This window comes from Vulpes vulpes, chromosome 2 (genome assembly GCF_048418805.1).
Source record: "Vulpes vulpes isolate BD-2025 chromosome 2, VulVul3, whole genome shotgun sequence".
Lineage (NCBI taxonomy): Eukaryota > Metazoa > Chordata > Mammalia > Carnivora > Canidae > Vulpes > Vulpes vulpes.
Window position 1 is genome coordinate 16,516,948 of NC_132781.1, and position 22,917 is coordinate 16,539,864.

Genomic DNA, 22,917 nt, shown 5'->3' on the forward strand with positions numbered 1-22,917 from the left:
GAGGGTTTTCCACATGATGTTTGGAAAAAACTTTAAAACAGAAACCATTACAAACTCTGATGTGCTAAAAAAACATATAGAGAAGACAGGTCTTTTTTTTTTTTTTTTGCCTTTGGGTAACACTTGTGATTTTCTATATCAAGAAAACATAATTGACAAATATAAACCTAAAAATGAGACCATTAAGTATGCAGTTTTTAGTTAAAATCTGTTAGTCTTGTTTAATTTGCTTGCCAATTCCTATTTCAAGAAATTATAGAACTAAAAAGGACCACCACATCTGTTAATGAAGAACCATTCACATTTTCCCCCTGTATAATGGCCTTCCATTTCTTTGGATATGAGTAATACGTGTATGTTGCTCAGACTACATTTGTACATACAGAGACTAAATTTATCTGGTTCTGTTTTTAAAGGCAAGACTGGAATTTTAAGATCATAAATTTCCAGTCTCCAAATGATTCTAAATACATAGTTGTTGCTGTTCTAAAGGTGCCATGGACTTTTTACTTTATCTGTTTCCATATTAGGAAGTACATTGATAATAAAGAATGTCTTCACACACAGTACTTTTTATACTGACATTTGTTAATCTGTAAATTTGTGTTTTAAAGGCTTGCAGAAGGGGAACAGATCTTATCTGGTGGAGTTTTTAATAAGCAGAAAAGCCATGATGATATTGTTACTGAGTTTGGTGATTCAGCTTGCTTTACTCTTTCATTGTTGGGACATGTATATTGGTAAGTAAGAACGAATCAAATTACCTGAAGATTGTTTCTAGTACTAGGTCTCTGTGGTTTAAAAAAACTTATATTATCCATGTTTATCAAACAGCACTTGGCTGAAGAGTACACCAGTCTTTTAGTTCTTTGACCTTGTTAAAACTATAAAGTAGTAAGACTGCCTAGGTAGCTCAGCGGTTGGGCAACTGGCCTTCGGCCCAGGGCGTGATCCTGGAGTCCCAGGATCGAGTCCCACATCAGGCTCCCTGCATGGAGCCTGCTTCTCCTTCTGCCTATGTTCCTGCCTCTCTCTCTCTCTCTCTCTCTCTCTCTCTCTCTGTGTGTGTGTGTGTGTGTCTCATGAATAAATAAGTAAAATCTTAAAAAAAAAAAAAAAACAACCTATAAAGTAATAGAGATGTTGATCCCATTTTTACCTATCCACTTTGCCTTAATGATAGTAGCTACAGCAGCACTACCTAATAATTGAATGTACATATGGGTTTACCTTGGGTGAGGAGAATATTTTCATGTGATCCACTGAGGAAAAAGAAGAAATGAGTAAAGTTTTCTCTTTTATATTAAATATTACATCTCCTTAGAACAAAGAGTGAACACAAGTTTTAGTAATAAATAAAATAGCAATTCCCATCTGGTTTGCCATCCTGATTTTGAGGCATGTCATAAGAAATTTCCTATAATGGTAGATGAAATAATAGCAATTTGCAAAGAATTTCAAATGTATTTAAAGTTTCTTTACATTTATTTAAATTTAGTCTTTTGAAAGCAAGTGAGAATGAATTCAAAGTCATCACTATAATATTGTTCACAATGATTTCTATTCTGAAATACTCTTTGAGTTGGGGAGTAGAGGGTAGAGATATAGTTAGGTAACAGGAAATGTTCAAACTACCCATGGGAGTGTATTGCATGTATAAATGTCACCTGTTACATATTATAGGAGAAATGGTTGAGAATTGCTTGTCTATTTAAGATAAAAGTGAGGCTAATTTGAATAGTAGTTTTTTAAAAACCTTGAAAATGCCTTTTTGAACAGAATAAATTCTTTGGCTGAATTTTGGGCCTCATTTTCAGATGACACCACTCTTTTGAGAACAGGAATAAGTAAAGATATAATATCAATGTCTTCATTTATCTTAATAAAAGGACTTGGAGGGGGATCCCTGGGTGGCGCAGCGGTTTAGCGCCTGCCTTTGGCCCAGGGCGCGATCCTGGAGACCCCGGATCGAATCCCACGTCGGGCTCCCGGTGCATGGAGCCTGCTTCTCCCTCTGCCTATGTCTCTGCCTCTTTCTCTCTCTCTGTGTGACTATCATAAATAAATAAAAATTTAAAAAATAAAAAATAAAAAAGCTGTGCTCGGTCCTTGGCTCATGGCTTTAAAAAAAAAATTAAAAAAGATAAAAGGACTTGGAGTAATGAATTTTAGTTCCTGCAACTATGATTATTCTTGTCATTTATTCAAGAAATTTTGAGGTCCATCCTCCATTTATGGCTAGACACAGTACTTGGCACTGGGAATATAAAGATAATTAACTCACAGTCCCTGCCCTCAGAGATTTATAATAGGGGAGAAGCAATAAACAAAAGTTTGTAAGTTTTTATCATCACAATAAAAATGCTGTGATTAAAATTTGAGCAGTATTTTGTCCGAAGGAGGGAATAATCAGTTCTACCTGATTAAGAAGGGAGGGGTAAAATGTTAAGTAGGGAAGACTTGGTAGAAACAGATTTGTCTCTTGAATTCCCAATAATAAGAAATTTAGAAATTAGGAAATTAATTAGAATATGGGTGAGATATTTGAGTGAACATTTTACCAAAGAGGATATATGGATGGTAAGTAAGCACATGAGAAGATACACCAAGTCATTAGCTCTCAAGGAAAGACAAATAAAAAACACTGTTAGAAACCACTGCACTCCTGTTTGAATGGCTAAAATAACTGGACAATACCAAGTGCTGATGATGGCAGAGCAACAAAATTTATCATAAAACATAGATATGATAGGATTATGATAGAGACAGATTAGTGGTTGTCAGAGAATAGAATTGAGGCAAGTGTGGCTGTGCAGAGGCAGTTGTGGAGTTTCTCTGGGCTGTTGGAACAGTTCTGTATCCTGATTGTGGTGGTGATTATACAATAAAATTTCACAAAACTTTTCATAAACAAATGAGTGCATGTAAGAACTGCTGAAATCCAAATAAAGTCTGTGGTTTAGTTTACAGTTATTATGCTATTGTCAATTTCCCAGTTTTGATAACTCTGCTGTGGTTATGTCAGATTTTTGTCTTTGAGGGAGCTGGATATAGGGTACCTGGGAATTCTATTTTTGCAACTTGTATATGAGTCTAAAATTATTTCAAATAAAGTTTAATAAAGCCAAAAAAGTGTTTAAAAATATATGTATTACTAATTATTTTAAACAAGATTATTAACAAGTTTTGAAGATACAGTTGAATCAGGCCCTAACCATGAGGGGTTTTTTTCCCTCCTTTCTTTGAAAGAATAAGGAAGGGTCCCTTTTATTCTTCATAAATATTAAATATATCCAGTGGGGGAAAACTCTGCTCCAAAAACATGGCTTTTCATTTCACCTGTCATGTGCCTGTCTTATGACCAAAATTGCACCCAGTAATCTAGATACATACCTGTTGTGGTTTTGTAGCTATAGCTTATTAGAATATCTTTTTGTCTCTTTACTGGTCTTTTTGCCTATAGTAGCTCATGAGACTTTTTGTTTTTCTCATAAGACTTCTATGTTTAGGATACAACCAGTAGTAAGTCTTGTTCTTAGATGGTACCAGTACCATCTAAATAATTTTTTCACCCCAATTCTTTGGGAAACTTTTTTCATTAAGAGCTACTCTTGATCTCAGAATTGTAAGTTTGAGCCCCACACTGAGAGTAGAGATTGCTTAAAAATAAAACCTAAAAAAAAGCGTCAGCCTGTACTTCATTAGAAAATCTGATCATTGGGTATCCCTGGGTGGCGCAGGGGTTTGGCGCCTGCCTTTGGCCCAGGGTGCGATCCTGGAGACCCGGGATCGAATCCCACGTCGGGCTCCCGGTGCAAGGAGCCTGCTTCTCCCTCTGCCTGTGTCTCTGCCTCTCTCTCTCTCTCTCTCTCTGTGTGTGTGTGTGTGTGTGTGTGTGTGTGTGTGTGTGACTATCATAAATAAATAAAAATTTAAAAAAAAATCTGATCATTTAGATATGCTATGTTTAAAGCATTTAAGTTACTTCCAAAATTACCACTGGGATATTACATTAAAAATTAAGAATAAGGCTGAAATATTTGGGTATTATCCATCTCTCCTTCAGTAATTCTAGCATCTGACAGGAAACTAAAAGCTATTTTAATTCTGCCTGAAGAAGGCAGTAACAGTTTATTAGGCTAGTATTTCATTCAATTCATGTTCTGCTTGCTTTCACCAGACTTTTCATTTGAATGGCCCTAAATAATAGAGATTGAAGAATGGTAAGAAGGGGAACCTGGTAATTTAGGGAAGCATCAAGAAGAGTACTCTCAGAATTTAAATATGTTTGTACAAATACATATATGAGTTACCTTAATTTTTGTATCAAAAATTTCTTCATAGTGTTTTGGGTTGTGTAGCTTGTCTAATCTATTTGTTTGTCTTTACAGCAAGACAGATCGGCTTGCCAAAGGATCAGAATGTTACCAAAAGAGCCTTAGTTTAAATCCTTTCCTCTGGTCCCCCTTTGAATCATTATGTGAAATAGGTAGGTTTATAGAGGTGGCTAGGGGAGGATTCCCCTACTTACCTTTTTTTCCTCCTCCTTAATTTTTGGAGAGTGATAAAATTATTCATAAGAAAAATATTTTTCAGAGCTAAAGGCTGTTAAAATTGAGAACAAGAAATAAGATAATAGAATCATGTTTAAGAAATGATGTGACCTTGTGTCCTCAAGAATGAGTTGTATTGTGAGTATAACACTAGGCAAAATAGCTTTTTAGGTAAGGAAAGAAAATAATAGATTGCCCAGAGCAGAAACTGTTAGGTAAATAAGACCTGGAGAGTATGGGGAAAGAGTATCCTAGTATATGTGCTCTAGGATGCAAAAAGGATCATTTTAAAACATTGTGTTATATGTACATGGAAGTGCTTAAAACTATAATGTCTGTTGGGTTTCAGTTCTTGACCATCACTCCTTACCTTGAGTCAGGTGAGATCTGGTTGCTTTCTGTTTTAAAACAAACACACAGAAAAAAATAAAAATAATAAAAATAAAACAAACACAGAAATCTGCATTTTCTTATGAATTGTTATATTAAAAATTAGTGTCATTATAGTTCAGTTTAATTTCTAAATTTATAGCTTTATCTGAGGGATAAATTTTTATAATAAATTGATTGATGGGCTTTTAGGAGGTAAATTTGATTAGCTGAGAAAGGAGAACTTTAAAACTCTAATAAGGCCTTATTTTCACTGATTTATGCATATCTGAAAAAAATATTAATCCTCATATCCTCAGAGACATATTTTTTTTTTCTGCTTCACAGGTGAAAAGCCAGATCCTGACCAAACATTTAAATTAACATCTTTACAGAACTTTAGCAACTGTCTGCCCAGCTCATGTACAACACTAGTATCTAATCATAGTTTATCTCACAGACAGCCTGAGACCGTTCTTACAGAAACACCTCAAGACACAATTGTAAGTGTATCATATACTAGTATTCAAATATTATGAAAAACAGAAAAGAATAAACTAAATAATGTATCATAAATGACATGGTAGAAATTTTCTGTTTCAGGAATTAAACAGACTGAATTTAGAATCGTCCAATTCAAAGTACTCCTTGAATACAGATTCCTCAGTGTCTTACATTGATTCAGCTGTAATTTCACCAGATACTGTCCCTCTTGGAACAGGAACTTCCATATTATCTAAACAGGTTCAAAATAAACCAAAAACTGGTCGAAGCTTATTAGGAGGACCAGCTGCTCTTAGCCCATTAACCCCAAGGTAAGACAAACAAAAAATACTTTAAAGTGTGCTTTAATATTAAATGATCTGTAATAATTCATATGATTAGAAATTAATTAATATGAACAGCAACTTCTAAATCATCATGAAAATAGAAGCATTTAGTAAGTCAATAATGGACCTATTCTGTTTTCAGAAAATGAAGTAAAAGAAATACACTACCTGTGATAAAAAATTTAATACTAAATATTGGAGAAAAATGTAAAACTCCTCAATATGTCTTCTTCAGCTAGTCTGTGTGTTAAAAGATATTGTCTTTTTTGGCTGTGCATCAGTGAATAGCAGTGAACCTTTGAAATGTTGGAATGCTTATGATATAATCAGTGACAGCAGTGGTTACTGTTAAAGTGCTGTTTTCCAAACCACAGAAGAATTGACACCTATCAATAGGAAATATTTTGTCAAAATTATTAGAAGTATATGCATGTATAAATACAGGAACCCAGCCCAGAGGATACATACCCAAAAATGTCAAAATAAAAAATTCTGTGCTAGAACAAATGCTATGAATTGGATCCCGGGGCCAGAGAGTTAACTAAAATAGCATGACCATGAGATTACAACAACTCACTGAATCCACAAATAGATTCAGTAGTCTCTAGAGACTGTCTGTAACAGTGTATAAATCCCAAGAATTTGAAATAATTTGATCATTTGGATCTTTGTTTCTACAAAGCCATTCTTCTTTATTTCCAATAAATCTCCTGAGATCAGTAGTTGTTGCTCAATTTAGTTCCTTGTTTGATTTTTTTTTTCTTTTTAATTTAGTTATGGTGGGTGGAATAGTCTACATTCACAGCTTATTTTAAATCTGCCCCTCAGATCCTCACTGCCCCCAAGACTGATTTGCCATTCTCTTCCTTTTAGACCTTCTAATTTAAGTATACTGCTGCTTTATATATGCCTTGATGACTTTTTGACACCTTGATTTCAACCTCTTCTCAGTTTTGGGATTTTGCCATTAGAAACCCCAAGTCCTGGAGATGGATCCTATTTACAAAACTACACTAATACATCTTCTGTAATTGACGTGCCATCTACTGGAGCCCCTTCAAAAAAGGTATTTTCCATGTGAAATACAATTTTGATGTTGATGAAAGAAATTCATTTAAAATTCCAACCTGTTAAAAGCAATTTCAGAGAGAGTCTGACTTTATATAAGGATTGTCACCTTAGAGTTGTTTTTCTAAATGTAAAAGAAGGTCATCATTGTCACAAGCTGCCAGTTGTAGTAGGAGACACAAAGCTGGTTGCTCTTTGGCCATGTAAGATTATAACTCACAAGTATACTTTATTTTAGCATGTAGCAAAATAAACATTGAGATTTTTACTTTTGATCCCCCCCCCTTTTTTAAACAGAATTAAAATGGTTTCTATCACTTTGAATATAAATAACAGAAATTATACCTGCCATTGTTAAGAAAAACAAGTTTTGAGACTTTTTAAGTACTGTTCTTTTATATAGGTCCATGGCATTAGAGGTCAAAGTGCCATTTGTTTGAAACAGGTCTGTGGTACAGGAGAATTAAATTAGGTTATGTATTGTAAAATGCCTTTTGCCATCCTTAATAGATGTTTAAGAAATGGAAGCGAAATAAGTCGTACTAGTATATGACTGACATAAAGCCTTTACCCTCCTAGATATATGTTCTTGGTTTTTTGACTCCAAAAATTCCTTAGCATCTGTGAACTTTTGTTTCTGTAATACCTCCTTAATAGAAATAATAGTAATAATAGAAACTCCAAGACTAGTAAAAAAGGGCTGCAAAGTACTTAATGTGTGAATTACCTTAAATCTCATTTTTAAGAGCAGCTATGGAAAGTATAATTGTTGAAATTGGTTTATTACAATTATAAGAAGACATAGTAGGATAGTAATTAGCATGGTAGGTGAAGTAGGCCAAAACATGCAAGTCATAGCAATCAAGGACAAGTTAGTCAGTGATTGGTAGGTGATTTCAAGGCACTTGCTGTCTCATCCTCTTCTGTCCTTGTTCTCTTCTTACCCTAGTACAAGACATTCACAGGAAAGTTGTACTTGTAGTCTGCATGTAGTATCAATTAAAAATATCAAACTGAATATTGTGTACAGTACATAGATCTTTGTTAAGTAAGAAAGGGCCAGAATTGTCCCTTAGGTGAATATACAGGTCCCAATTTGGGAGATGAAGAGGAGGAAGGATTATAAAGTTTAATTTTGAGGTAGTGGTAAATTAGATGAAAATAATTAATAAATAAAAATTTTAAAAAAAATAAATAAATAAAAATTAAAAAAAAAAAGGGGGGGGATCCCTGGGTGGCGCAGCGGTTTGGCGCCTGCCTTTGGCCCAGGGCGCGATCCTGGAGACCCGGGATCGAATCCCACATCGGGCTCCCGGTGCATGGAGCCTGCTTCTTCCTCCGCCTGTGTCTCTGCCTCTCTCTCTCTCTCTCTGTGACTATCATAAATAAATAAAAATTAAAAAAAAAAATAAAAGAAAATAATTAGTGGATAGTTAGTCGTTGAGGAAAGAATATGATAGAAATAGGTGATAGAAATAATAATTAAAGCTGTTGAAATAGCCAGCCTCTCTTAGGAAAAGAGAATAGTGGAGGAACACAAAGCATACTTAATTTAAAACAGTGGAAGGAAAAAGGGCCTGCAAATGAAGTGATAGGACAAATAATCAAGATACCATGCTATTTTGGAAGTTATACACAGTTTCAAAAAGGAGGGCATGATCAGTGATGTTGAATACAGGAAAGACTAAGGCTTTCATATCTGGTGAGAAACTTATTATTAGTTATTATAAGTTATTATATAAAGTTTGAGAATTATGTACGGTGGCTATCAAAGTAAATAGATTTTGGAGAATAATTTTGAAGAAAATTATCTGGTAGTAAAAAAATTAAAAATATCCATTTGTGTAACAGTCACAGATTATTTTATAAAGAAGCCAAGAGGAGGTGCCTGGGTGGCTCAGTTGGTTAAGCATCTGCCTTTGGCTCAGGTTATGATCTCAGGGTCCTGGGATCCTGCCCTACGTCGGGCTCCCTGCTCAGCAAGAGGCCTGCTTTTCCCTCTCCCTCTGCCTGCTGCTATCCTTGCTTGTGCTCTTTCTCTCTGTGTCAAGTAAATAAAATCTTTTTAAAAAATAAACAAGCCAAGTGATGAAAATGAATAGAAGTAAGGTGATAAATTAGAAAAGACAAAGGGGGAAAAAAAAAAGAGGGGGGCAGCCCAGGTGGCTTAGTGGTTTAGTGCTGCCTTCAGCCCAGGGCCTGATCCAGGAGACCCGGGATTGAGTCCCATGTCGAGCTCCCTGCTCTCTCTCTGTATCTCTCATGAATAAATAAATAAAATCTTAAAAAAAAAAAAAAAAAAAAAAAAGGAAAAGAAAAAGAAAAGACGGACAGGCAAGTCTTTTTTCTCCTCTAAGTGAACAGACATCAATTAATGAAAAATTGAACGCACTAGAAAGAAGTGTTCATTCTAAGAGCAATATGCTTAGGATGTGAGAAATGATCAGGCAATTTTTTAAATTTTATTCCTCTGAACTACTATAGAATATCCTTGCTAAGTGTCAAAGAAGGGATATAAAATCCTAGTGTATTTTTTTTATATTAGATCATAAATCTGAGATCATAAATTTTTTTTTTTTTTTTTTTTTTTTTTTTTAGATTTTATTTGTTTATCCACAAGAGACACACAGAGAGAGAGATAGAAAGAGGCAGAGACACAGGCAGAGGGAGAAGCAGGCTCCATGCTGGGAGCCCGACATGGGACTCGATCCCAAGACCCCAGGATCACGTGCTGGGCCGAAGGCAGGCGCTAAACCACTGAGCCACCCAGGCTGCCCTGAGATCATAAATCTTAAGAGTAGCAGCTGTCTTAAAATTCTTGTAACAACAACAACAAATTTTTGTAACACTTAGCCCCCCTGGAAAATGTGTAATAATTGGCTTTTTAGGAATTTTTCAGGAAGTTTGAGTTTTTCCTTAAAAATTAAAGTTAAATCAGGCTCCCGGTGCATGGAGCCTGCTTCTTCCTCCGCCTGTGTCTCTGCCTCTCTCTCTCTCTCTCTCTCTGTGACTATCATAAATAAATAAATTAATTAAAATAAATAAATTAAAAAAAAAAAAAAAAAAAGGGATCCCTGGGTGGCGCAGCGGTTTGGCGCCTGCCTTTGGCCCAGGGCGCAATCCTGGAGACCCGGGATCGAATCCCACATCAGGCTCCCGGTGCATGGAGCCTGCTTCTTCCTCCGCCTGTGTCTCTGCCTCTCTCTCTCTCTCTCTCTCTGTGACTATCATAAATAAATAAATAAATAAAAATAAATAAATAAAAAATAAAATTTAAAAAATTAAAGTTAAAAATGAAAGGATAGTATAAAGATAAAAATACTGAGGTTAAAATGAGGAAATAGCTTGATGTTAACCCTAATATATTAATTGACATTAATAATGACAATAATTGAGTGCCTGGGTGGCTCAGTGGTTGAGCATCTGCCTTTGGCTCAGGGCATGATCTCAGGGTCCTAGGATTGAGTCCCACATCAGGCTTCCCACAGGGAGCCAGCTTCTCCCTCTGCCTATGTCTCTGCCTCTCTCTCTCTCTCTCTCTCTCTCTCTGTGTGTCTCTCATAAATAAATAAAATCTTTAAAAAATAATAATAATGACAATTTGTGTTTCAGATGACAGTATATATTATGAAATCATGAATTAGGAAAATGTAGATAGCAGCATCATGGTGTCTTTTACCATTTTCAGTGCAATTTATAATTCACAAACCTTAGACTTTTTGTGTTTTACAGTCTGTTGCCAGAATCGGCCAAACTGGAACAAAATCTGTCTTCTCACAGAGTGGAAATAGTCGAGAGGTAACTCCAATTCTTGTTGCACAAACACAAAGTTCTGGCCCACAAACAAGGTATTTATTATGGTTTCATTATTTTATGTTGTTGGCTTTTCTTGCTATAAAACATTACTCACTTTGGGCAGGTTTTGACTCTTGCAAGAATTCTAGAATGACTATTATAAATTTTGAATATGTCAAATTAGAAATTTCTAGGGGCACCTACCTGGCTGGTTCAGTTGATAGAGCGTGTGTGTGACTCTTGACCTTGGGGTTATAAATTCGAGTCCCACGTTGGGTGCAGAGATTACTTAAAAATAAAATCTTAAAAAAAAAAAAGAAAAGAAATTTCAAGCTTACTGAAAAGAATAGTGTAATTTTTAGTTGAGTATTTTAATACAAGTCAAGACAAAGATAACCAAAATGTCTTTTTATTTTACTCTAATTGACTCATGAATTTATTTAAACTAGATATTCTGAACACTCCACCAAAATAATTTTCTTCTCATTACATGACTTTCATTAGTCAAGTACAGTTAGGTTTCATTCTCCCCTTCCCCTATTATGCACTTCTGTACACAGATCATAAAATTAATCTTCTGATAAATCTTTAAATAATGAATCCAGTGACACACAGAAATGGTGTTAAATGGGGTTTTCTTTTCCTGTTCAAGCTGTCAAAAACAAATCATAGCTAACTTTATCAAATCATAGCATAGCTTTATCATATGAAAAGAATGATACAACTCTGTCTCCTAAAATAGTGAACGTGTACCATAACCCTTAAAATAGACACACACATACATATACTTTGACTATCTAAAAGGTCTCAATATTTCTGAAATGCCAGGGTGGTAAGTCTCAAAAGAGTGCCAGCTCACAGACAGGTGACCAGGATTGTCTAGGGCTCAGTTATGAGAAGGAGCCTGAGGCCTCCTACAGAAAAACATCATATAGGCTGAGTAAATACTAATCTTAATATATATGAACATAAAATACAGAATTATATGTTTCACTTAATGCTAAAGAAATGTATTAACTTTAGTAATAATTTTGTGGGTTTTTATTATTATTACTGATTCCATTTTATCTCCTTTATTGCCTGTCTTAGTTTTCTACAGCTGCCATAACAAAGTGCTGCAAACTGGATGGCTTAAAACAACATAAGTTTATTGACTTAAAATTGTAGAAACTATAATCCAGGGTGGCTCAGTCTGTCTTCAGTTTAGGTCATGATCCCAGGGTCCTGAGTTCAAGCTCCACATCGGGCTCCCTGCTCAGTGGGGAACTGCTTCTCCCTCTCCTACTCCCCCTGCTTGTACTCTCTAGCTCGCTCTCTCAAATAAATAAATAAAATCTTAAAAAAAAGAAAAGGCATAATCCAAAATCAAGGTGTTGACAGAGCCATACTCCCTCTGAAGCCTCCAAGGGAAGATCCTTCCTTGTCTCTTCTAGTTTCTGGTAGCTCCAGGCATTCCTTAGTTTGTGGAAGGATATCTCAGTATCTGCCTCTGTCTTCACATGGCCATCTTCCCTTTCCCTGTGTGTCTCTATATCCAAATTTCCCTCTTCTTACAAGGACACCAGTCATACTGAATCAGAGCTCACCCTAAATGACCTCATCTTAACCTGATTACATCTACAAAGACCCTGCATCCAAAGAAGTCACATTCAGAGGTACTGGGGGTTAGGGCTTCAATATATTTTGGGGGGAAACACAGTTCAACCATAATATCACCTTATTAACAATTACTTTTTATTTTGTCTTTTTTTTTTTTAAGATTTTTATTTATTTATTCATGACAGACAGAGAGAGAGAGAGAGAGAGGCAGAGACACAGGCAGAGGGAGAAGCAGGCTCCATGCAGGGAGCCCGACGTGGGACTTGATCCTGGGTCTCCAAGATCACGCCCTGGGCTGAAGGCGGCACTAAACCGCTGAGCTACCGGGGCTGCCCTATTTTGTCTTTTTAGAGACTTTTTTAGTGTTTATAGTATACATTTTAACTTACCAAATCTGTCTTCAAGTAATGTACCATATCATTATGTAGTATAAAACCTTTTAACAGTATACTTTCATGCTCTTTTCCCCATCTTTATGCTGTTGTTGCCATATATTTTACTTCTATATGTGTGTAAACCCCATAGTGCATTGTTACAGCTTTTCCCTTAAATAGTTATCTTATAGAGAGTTTTGGGGGTTTTTTTAATAGGAAAAAGAAATGTACCCACATATTTAGTATTTCCGGTGCTCTTTCTTTCTATAGGTTCATATTTCAATTTGGTGTCCTCTTTCCTTCATCTTGAAAGACTTAAAATTTCTTGTAGTCGAAGTCTGCTGGTGATGAATTTTTTCAGCTTTTTTGTATGTCTAAGAGATTTTTATTTCACCTTTGTTTTTGTTTTTGAAATATTTTCACTGGATATAGAATTCTTTGTGTAGTTTTTTCTTTAAAGATGTTCTGCTGTCTTGGGCACCCCAGTGGCTCAGCGGTTTAGCGCCGCCTTCATCCCAGGACCTGATCCTGGATGCCAGGGATCGAGTCCCATGTCAGGCTCCTTGCATGGAGCCTGCTTCTCCCTCTGCTTGTGTCTCTGCCTCTCTCTCTCTCTCTCTCTCTCTCTGTCTCTCATGAATAAATAAATAAAATCTTAAAAAAAAAAAAAAAAGATGTTCTGCTGTCTTTAGCTTGCATTGTTTCTGACAAGTCTGTCATTCTAATTTTTGTTCCTCAGTATGTAACCCATCTCTTTTCCAACAGTTTTACAGTTGTCTTTTTACCTTGGATTTTGAGTCCTTTGATCATGATGTGCTCTTATTTAGTCTTCCTTTTCCTTAGACTACAGATTGGTTGAGCTTCTTGGATCTGTGAGTTCATATTTTTATCAAATTTAGCTCATTTTTTCTAATTCAAGTATTTTTGCTAGTCATGTCCTCTTTCCTTTGGGACATATGTGTATATTAGACCGTGAGATTGTCTCCCATAGATCAGCCTTGTTCATTTTTGTTTTCAGTCTTTTTCCTTTGTTTCATTTTGGATAGTGTTTATGGTTATATGTTCACATTAATTAATCTTTTCTTTTACTCCTAACTCTGAGAAACGAACTAGGGATGGGGGAGGAGGGTGGGGGGTGGGGGGGATTGGGTGACGGGCACTGAGGGGGACACCTGAGGGGATGAGCACTGGGTGTTATTCTATATTTTGGTAAATTGAACACCAATAAAAATTAATTTATTAAAAAAAAATAAAGAGCACTAAGTAATGTAAAAAAAAATCTTTTGCCGTATCTAATCTGCTATTAACCCTACCCAGGATATAGATATATAGATATTTTTACCCTCAGATGTTCTATTTTTTCATCTCTAGAGGTTTGATTTGGTTCTCTCCTTTAACATGCCTGTTCTTTCTTCTATCTTTTTGAGCATATGGAGTATATTTATAATAACTCCTAATGGGGGCACCTGGGTGGCTCAGTTGTTGAGCATCTGCCTTTGGCTCAGGGCATGATCCTGGGGTCCTGGGATCGAGTCCCATATTGGGCTCCCCACAGCGAACCAGCTTCTCCCTCTGCCTGTGTCTCTGCCTCTCTCCATGTCTCTCATGAATAAATAAATAAAATTAGAAAATATATGTATATAAATATAATAACTTAATGATTTTGTCTACTGTCTTACTGTGTTATTTCTGGGTCTGTTTTTTTTTTAAGGGTTTTTTTTTTCCTGTTCATTATAGGTTATATTTGCCAGTTTCTCTATAGGCCTAGTATTTTTCTCTTTTGATGCCAGTTATTGGAAATTTTACATTGTTGAGTAAACAATAGACTGGACTATTTTCTAAGTATTTCTGTTTCATCTTGGGAGGCAGTTAAGTCACTTGTAACAATATATTCCTTCCAGTTCTTGATTTTTAAATTTTGTTAGGTAGGAGAAGCATAGCCTTAAGTCGACTAATTTTGTCCCACTATTGAGGCAGTGTCTTTTGAGAACTCTACTCAGTGAACTGTTGAGTATGACGTTTCTTCATTTTGGCTGTTGAAAATATGAGCTATTCCCAGACCAAGGTGATCTTGGCCAGCTCCTTTCCAGTAATTCTTCTCTAGATTCAGATAGTTTTCTTCACTGTAATACAGTAATAAGTACTGGTACTAATTACCCAGACTTAGCATAGACTCTGCAGGCTAAGATCATAGTCCCAGCAAGACTTAACAAAATTGTTGACTTGTCAGCTGCACATTTAGGAGTTCTCTGGGCCGCCTTCACTTCTGACCAACTAGCTACAAATTTGAGGGTTCTTGCTACCCCCTCAGGTTTAATATGCTAGAAAAATTCACAGAATCTCAGAAAGTTCTATACATACAGTTTTATTATTAAGGATACCAATCAGGACCAGACAAATGAGACTGTTGGGATGAGGTCTGGGAGGTCCTGAACACAGAGTTTCTGTGTCCTTTCGCTGGGTGAGATGTGTCACCTCACTAGCACATCAGTGTGTTCACCAACCAGGAAGCTCAACTGAGTTTTGGTAGTCAAAAGTTTTTTTTGGAGTTACATGACATAGGCATCACAGATGTCACTGGCCATGTGATTTAACTCAAACTCCAGCCACCCTCCCCTTCTGGAGAAGGTCAGGCTGTTAACACCTACCTCAGAGCTTCAACCCTCTTAATCAGTGGTTGATCTTTCCAACATGGCCAGCCCAGTATCCTGAAACTATCTCAGGTCCCATTATAGGTCGTTTCATTAGCATAATCTCAAGCATGGTCTCTGGGGCCCACCATGAAGAACAAAGACACTTCTATAACTTGAGAAATTCTAAGCTTTTTTTTTTTTTTTTTTTTTAATTCTAAGCTTTTAGAAGCTGCTGCTCAAGAATTTAGGACAGAGACCAGATGATAACTTTATTATAACACACTCAAACAGTTGCACTACTCAGTTTCAACTGAAGATTCTAGGAAAACTTCTTGTAAATCTTTGAAGCTTTCCTTCTTTGTAACTCTCCCCTTTTTAGTACTCTGACCTGCATCTTCTAGCTGCCTTCACTTCCTGGAAGTCTCATCATTTTCCTCTCCACGCAGGAAGTCCACAAGTTCTATTTGTGTTTCAACTCTTGTCCTACCCAACAGAACGTAAAAAGTGAGACCTGAACACACTGTGGCTTCAGAATTCTCCTCAGCATATATGCTTGCTGTCCAATGTCTAAAAAGCATTGTTTCATATATTTTGTTCGGTGTGATATTTGTTTAAGATGAGATAGTAAATCTGATCCATTTTACTCCATTATAATTGGCAATGGAATTCTGTTCTTGGTTTTGGAAAGTTGTTTTTTTAGCAATGATTAGAATAGTGTAGTTCTCTTAGCTAAATCTTCCCAAAAAGTTTGTATGTCATCATTTTCTCTACATATATTAACCTCTAGAAATCATTTTTATATTCTTTCCAAGGCATCTTCTTATAACTAGTATCATATTTTATTACAAAGCCATGAAATGATACTATTTACAAAACTTTTAATTTTTTTTAAAGATTTTATTTATTTGAGAAACAGAGAGCAAGCATGAGCAGGGGCAGAAAGGGAGAGGCAGAGGTAGAAGCAGAAGCAGACTCCCTGCTGATCAGGGAGCCCAATGTGGGGCTCAATCCCAGGACCCCAAGATCACAACCTGAGCCAAAGGCAGACACTAAACTGACCAAGCCAGGATCCCTGGGTGGTGCAGGGATTTGGCGCCTGCCTTTGGCCCAGGGCGCGATTCTGGAGACCTGGGAGTCGGGCTCCCGGTGCATGGAGCCTGCTTCTCCCTCTGCCTATGTCTTTGCCTCTCTCTCTCTCTCTCTCTCTCTCTCTCTCTCTCTGTGTGTGTGACTATCATAAATAAATAAAAAAATAAATAAAAAAATAAACTGACCAAGCCATCCAAGTGCCCCTATGAAAACTTTCTTAAAAAGTGTTTAATATAACTGGCACATAATCACATAGGTAATAAGTGATAGAACTTGATTTCAAACCTCTACAGTCTGATTCTAGAGCACATTCCTTTCATTCTCAAACTCCTAGTTAAACAGATGCAAGTTATAAAGAGATGAATATATTTCATGTGCTTTGACCAATGTTTCAAACTCACTCAGAATCCTGCTTTATTTTCCTAATGGCTGTCAGACTTGGGACATTTTTTCTTTTGTCAAATTGCCCTTTGAAACTAATAGAACCATAACAAAAATTATAACATAGGAAGAGTTTCTCTTCTTCATCCTCCTAGTCCCAGAATCATCTTATTTTTGCTTCTACCCCCCCAAGAGTCATATTACACTTATGCAACTTTTCTTGGCTTTTAAGAAATCTCAGAATTTTTCTCAGGTCTGTCCTCTCTATAAACTACTCTATGGATGAAATTATTACCTCTCCCTTCTCAGGCAAACTCTTTTCTATAATTAGGTAATATTATTGACAACATATACTTCACATTTATAATATAAATGACATAGTTGTTCAAATAAAGGATACTGTGCTTTTAAAAATGAATTGGCTTCTGGACAAAACTGTGGAAACAATGAAAAGATCAGTATACCTATAGAATGAGCAAAACCAAGGGTGAACTCTATCATAAACTGTGAACTTTACAATATGTAAGTGTAGGTTCCTCACCTATAACAAATATCCTACTTTGATGGGGCATGTTGATAATGAGGGAGGCTGTGCATGTGGGCGGGGGGCAGGGGTATAAGGCAGATCTCTGTACCTTCCCCTCAATTTTGCTATGAACTCTAATCTGCTCTAAAAAGAAATCTTAATTTAAAAAAAAAATGTATCAGAGCACCTGGGTGGCACAGTTCGTTAAGCATCTGACTTGGTTTTGGTTCAGGTCATGATCTCAGGGTCATAAGATCAAGTCCCACGTCAGGCTCTGCACTGAGAGCAGAGTCTGCTTAATTAAGACCCTCCCTCCCTCTGCCTTTCCCCCTGCTCTCTCTCTGTGTCTCTCTAAAATAAATAAATCTTTTAAAAAATAAAACAAAAATTTTAAATGTATCATAAAATTAATTCATTACCCTAAATGACCTCACTTGCTGTAATCTCTACATTGAGATTCTGTCTTTTGAGAGAGTTAAGGACAGCCTGGGTTTTCTGTACTCACTGGTCAATGTCTCTTATTCTCAGAAGTCTCTTTGACTCAAATTCAGGTTAACTGGTGGAATTTCCCAGTGCTATGTAAACCATTTAGTCGATAGACTTACCCACTCTCAGATAACTTGATGTTTTAAGTTTGCTTACTTTCTAAGAATTAAATGAAATCCTTATATCTTAGGGTTTTCCCTTTAAAGGAGGAAGGGAGGAGAGAGAGAGAGAGAGAAAGAAAGAAAATGTACCCAGGCAGTTATTAGATTCCTTTTTTCTAAACAGAATAAACCTTGATTTGGTTGTTTGAATTTATAGGGAAATAATTTCCCAAGTATCCGTTGTTTTAATGGTATTTATTTGTTGCCAAATATCCCACACTTAGACTGTCTGTATCCAACTATCTTTCTCTAACTCGGTATGGTTGCAAATGAGAGCTAGAGCGTATTAGTTTATAGACATGTTTATCATTTATTGATCCAGAATTTTTATGTGGATTGTTTTAAGTTCAAATTAGCAATTTCATATAGAGTGAATATCCATGTTATAATTTTTATCATTTTATGGTAACAGATAACTTTTAAATCCTGAGTTTTCATAGAGGGATGACAAATGGACCAACCAAATTCAAGAACTTTAGAGTACAAACATGATGAATGCATTTTTTAAAATGTATCTGAATTGAAACAAGTAATGGTCATAAACTGTTTTTTTTTTTTAAGTCCACTTTTATCTTTTTTTTTTTTTTAGTACAACACCTCAGGTATTGAGCCCCACTATCACATCTCCCCCAAACGCACTGCCTCGAAGAAGTTCACGACTTTTTACTAGTGACAGCTCTACAACCAAGGTAATTTAAAGATTTCTGTTATATATACTTAATGCTTAGCCTTCTTAAGTTTCTGTTCATTGATGACTTCATCTCAAACTCAGAGACTATTTTAATTTTTTTTAATTTGTAAAGCTGTCTATAACATTTGTAGATTTTCTCCTTCCTTTAATACTGTCCTTTTTAAATAAATATTATAAAACATTGTTCAAAAGACAAAATTAGGGGATCCCTGGGTTGCTCAGTGGTTTGGTGCCTACCTTTGGCCCAGGGCACAATCCTGGAGTCCCAGGATCGAGTCCCACATCGGGCTCCCGGCATGGAGCCTGCTTCTCCCTCCTCCTGTGTCTCTGTGCCTCTCTGTCTCTCTCTATGTCTATCATAAATAAATAAATAAATCTTAAAAAAAAAAAAAGACAAAATTATTGTGATGGGAAACAAATTAGTGGCTATTAGGAGTTAAGACTTGGGGGTGGGGGATGTGACTACTAGAGCATAGCACAAAGGAATTTCTTTGTGTAGTGGTCGAACAGTCCTGTCTCCTTATTGTAATGGTTGATTATGCGAATCATACATGTGATAAAATTTCATAGATATGTCACACCAAAAAATAAGCACATGTCAAAACTGATGAAATCCAAATAAGATCTATAATTTAGTTGACATTACTGAACTGATTCCAGGGTCATGGATTTGTTGATGTCCTGTGGTTATATCAGATAGTATCACTGGGAAAATTAGAGGGAGGATAAAATAGAAATTTTCTGTTTTCTTTGCATATTTCTTTGTACAGTTGGAGGGCCTCATTATGTATGCCCTTGGTAAATTTTCTTGGTCCATTGACAAATATTATGGAAAATTTTTAACTTTGACATCAACAAATCAACAGTTTTATGACTTACCAGTTACAATGCTCTGAGACAACTAGGTAGTATTGCATCCATTTATTTTCTTATTTTAAATAATAAATGAAAGTGATACACTTTGAGAAAAGAGCAACAAACACATAATGCTGATTTATATTACACACTAATTTGTGAATACAATTTATTTTGCATTTAAAATTGCATTTAAAATTAAAAGATTTTGAAAATTTTGTTTCTGTAATTTTTTTGTGAGAAAAATATAGACCAGTCAAGACTATATATTTATTTTGTGTATGATACTTGAGAAAGGACTGGGAAGTCTAAAATACATGAGTTTACAAATGTGGAATTTTCCTCCTTTTTACAGGAAAATAGCAAAAAGTTAAAAATGAAGTTTCCACCTAAAATCCCAAACAGAAAAACTAAAAGTAAAACTAATAAAGGAGGAATAACTCAACCTAACATAAATGATAGCCTGGAAATTACCAAATTGGACTCTTCCATCATTTCAGAAGGGAAAATCTCCACAATCACACCTCAGATCCAGGCATTTAATCTACAGAAAGCAGCAGCAGGTCTGTTTTAAATGCTTAATATCTTCTTTGTATTTTATTTTATTCATTTTAAGTAAGTTTTTTTATGTTCATTAAAGTACATTCCAGTTTTTTCTAGATAGATATTGGAATTTTTAATAAATTATTTTGTAGTTAGCCTTTCTAAAAAAAAATCAAACTGTTTTATTGTGTTTTTCTCCTTTGTTTACTATATTGTTTTCTCCTAGAAGGTTTGATGAGCCTTCTTCGTGAAATGGGGAAAGGTTATTTAGCTTTGTGTTCTTACAACTGCAAAGAAGCTATAAATATCTTGAGCCACCTACCTTCTCACCACTACAATACTGGTTGGGTACTGTGCCAAATTGGAAGGGCCTATTTTGAACTTTCAGAGTACATGCAAGTAAGTATAGAAAACTATTATACATGCCTTTTTAGAGAGAATCTAATTAAAATGTCTGTGCTTGAGACAGATTTAAAAGGTAAATATTTAGGGGTACCTGGGTGGCTCAGTCAGGTAAGCATCCAACTCTTGATTTTAGCTTGGGTCTTGATCTCAGGGTCATGCATTCAAGTCCTGCATTGGGTTCCACACTGGGTGTGCAGCCTGCTTAAATTTAACAAAACGAGACAAAAAAAAATAAAAGGCCAATATTTATTATGTAATGTCTTTATATGTATTTTCTGAGCATTTTAATTTATAAATAGTCAAGTTTTTCTTGTGTTAAGGGGTAATTCAAATTTGAGGGAATTGCTTATTTTAGAGAATCCAAGTCATCTATATGTTTTGTTATGTTTGGTTTTAAGATTTTATTTATTTATTTTAGAGCTCAAGTCAGGGGAGAGGCAGAGGGAGAGGGAGAAAAAATCTGAAGCAGATTCCGTGTGAGTGCAGAGCCTTACAAGGGCTCTATCTCGAAACCCTGATATCATGACTTGAGCCAAAAATCAAGAGTTGGACGCTTAACCAACTGAGCCATCCAGGCACCCACATTCATATATTCTTATGCAGACATTTGTACCCTGCTCAGTTGGATCCAAAGATATATTACCATGTAATAGATATTTATAATCAAAATTTTTTCTACTATATGCAGAGTTCCTACTGGGATGAATTTCTGGCATTTAATATAATTTGAAAAGTGCCATAAAGAAAACTGTATATAATCAAGGACATAATGTCCTTCACAAGGCTTTTATCCTTTTAATTATGTTTGTTGCTTAAGTTACTTATTTATACCAGGAAAGAAGAAAAGAAAATTCTGATTTTTAATTTAAATCTTGTACCCACTTCACCTCTAAGTATTTCCCTATTTACTTTCATTTATTCAGTGCATACTATAGATTAATATTCTCTTCTAGACTCTGTAATACAGCTAGACAAATAATTGCTTGGCTTTCTAGAGCTTGCATTCTAGTAAGAGATTGTAAGCCAATAAACGTATAAGGACAGGTAGCAATAAGTCATAGGAAGAAAAAAAATTAAAAAAATAAAAAAAAAAAAAGAAAAAAAATGAAGCATGGTAAGGGAATTGCAGGACAATAATATGTGGTGCTATATATTAAAAAAGCATGCTCAGAGAAAGGAGGTGACTCCTTCCTCCATGAGCCATGAAGATCTGAGAATGAAGTGTTCTTCCAGGTAGAGAATAAATACAGAAGATATTAACTCATGTACTTTTGTATGGAAAAAAAAGAAGTGTTGCTGTAGACAGATAGCCTGATTCATTGCTAGAAGTTCCATGTTTGGATAATGGTCCTTTACTGATACATAGACAAAAGCTATGTTTGGCAAGCCCTTTTCAAAATTATTTCTAATTTGTTTCAGAGGTACTTTAAAATACATAATTTTAATTGTTTCCCTCTAATTATAGAACAGTGACCCAGTTTCTAACTAAACAGAAGCCTTTGTTTCAACTTAATTTCATGAGGGTTTTTTTCCCCCTTTTTTCTTTTTGTCTATGGCACAATCACTTTTCAGAGGACACTATAGATCCTGAAAAATTTGAAACCAAAATATTTCCAAAACCTGTATTTGACTTGGTCAAGTCTGTCTTCATATAACCAATGCCTGTTTGAAAAACTTACATAGGGATGCCCGGGTGGCTCAGCGGTTTGGCGCCTGCCTTCAGCCCAGGGCATGATCCTGGAGTCCCAGGATGGAGTCCCACATCAGGCTCCCTGCATGGAGCCTGCTTCTCCATGTGTCTCCTCTACCTGTGTCTCTGCCTTCTCTCTCTCTCTCTCTCTCTCTCTCTCTCTCTCTCTCTCTCTTATGAATAAATAAAATCTTAAAAAAAAAAAAAAGAAAAACTTATATAGATAAGTTTTAAGGGACTTAGGGAAGTTACAAATCATTAAGCTAATGATAGTATATGGCCATTTCTTGGAGTTCTTAGTTTTATAAATGCTATTTCTTTATTTTCTGTCATCTTCATTTCATTAAGATCACCCCAAATATTTTTTATTCTCAACTAAGCTTGACTTTCAGAATTTTTTTTTTTTAATTTTTTTAATTTTTTTTTTTTTGAATGAGTAAACTAGAGAACTGCTAATTGGTTTTATATAAATCAAAGCCTCAAACTTCAAGATGAGAGAAACCATTCTGGGAGCTGTGAATGTGGGGAGGAAAAAAAGTAGCTGAAGAGGGAACCTAAAGTCAGGTTAGTGTTGTAAAGGAAAAGGGAATTACTAGATTGGGACTACAGTTCCCAGCAGGTATGACATTGGTGGGTGTGCTCAGTGCTCCACATGTCATAGCATTTGTGCTCAACAGAACCTCTTTTTCCCCCTAAAGTTTTTAACTCAACCTCTTAATAAAAGCCCATGCAAAAGTGGTTTTGTGTTATAGAAATCATTATTCTCTCACTTTTCCTGAGTTATTTTGTAGAGCCATTATTAAAACTTGGAAATATGTTTTTTGAGAATAAAATAATTGACTTGTTTATGAATTATAACTTTGTATAGA

General features: G+C 35.6%; 1 protein-coding gene across 22 annotated transcripts in view; it reads left to right on the forward strand.

Annotated features, from left to right (window-relative positions):
* Window positions 1-22,917, forward strand: part of CDC27 (cell division cycle 27) — a 70,410-nt gene that overhangs the window by 26,499 nt on the left and 20,994 nt on the right. For 7 of the 22 annotated variants that reach the window (XM_025999527.2, XM_025999529.2, XM_025999531.2 and 4 more), the window contains 9 exons: window positions 615-740; window positions 4,392-4,489; window positions 5,271-5,425; window positions 5,526-5,737; window positions 6,704-6,818; window positions 10,553-10,668; window positions 18,454-18,553; window positions 19,766-19,973; window positions 20,180-20,352. In XM_025999527.2, the coding sequence (XP_025855312.1) occupies window positions 615-740; window positions 4,392-4,489; window positions 5,271-5,425; window positions 5,526-5,737; window positions 6,704-6,818; window positions 10,553-10,668; window positions 18,454-18,553; window positions 19,766-19,973; window positions 20,180-20,352 (1,303 nt within the window). Of the gene's footprint in view, window positions 1-614; window positions 741-4,391; window positions 4,490-5,270; window positions 5,426-5,525; window positions 5,738-6,703; window positions 6,819-10,534; window positions 10,669-18,453; window positions 18,554-19,765; window positions 19,974-20,179; window positions 20,353-22,917 lie in introns of all 22 variants that reach the window. The other 15 variants (XM_025999528.2, XM_072746922.1, XM_025999532.2 and 12 more) reach the window with 3 other exon arrangements.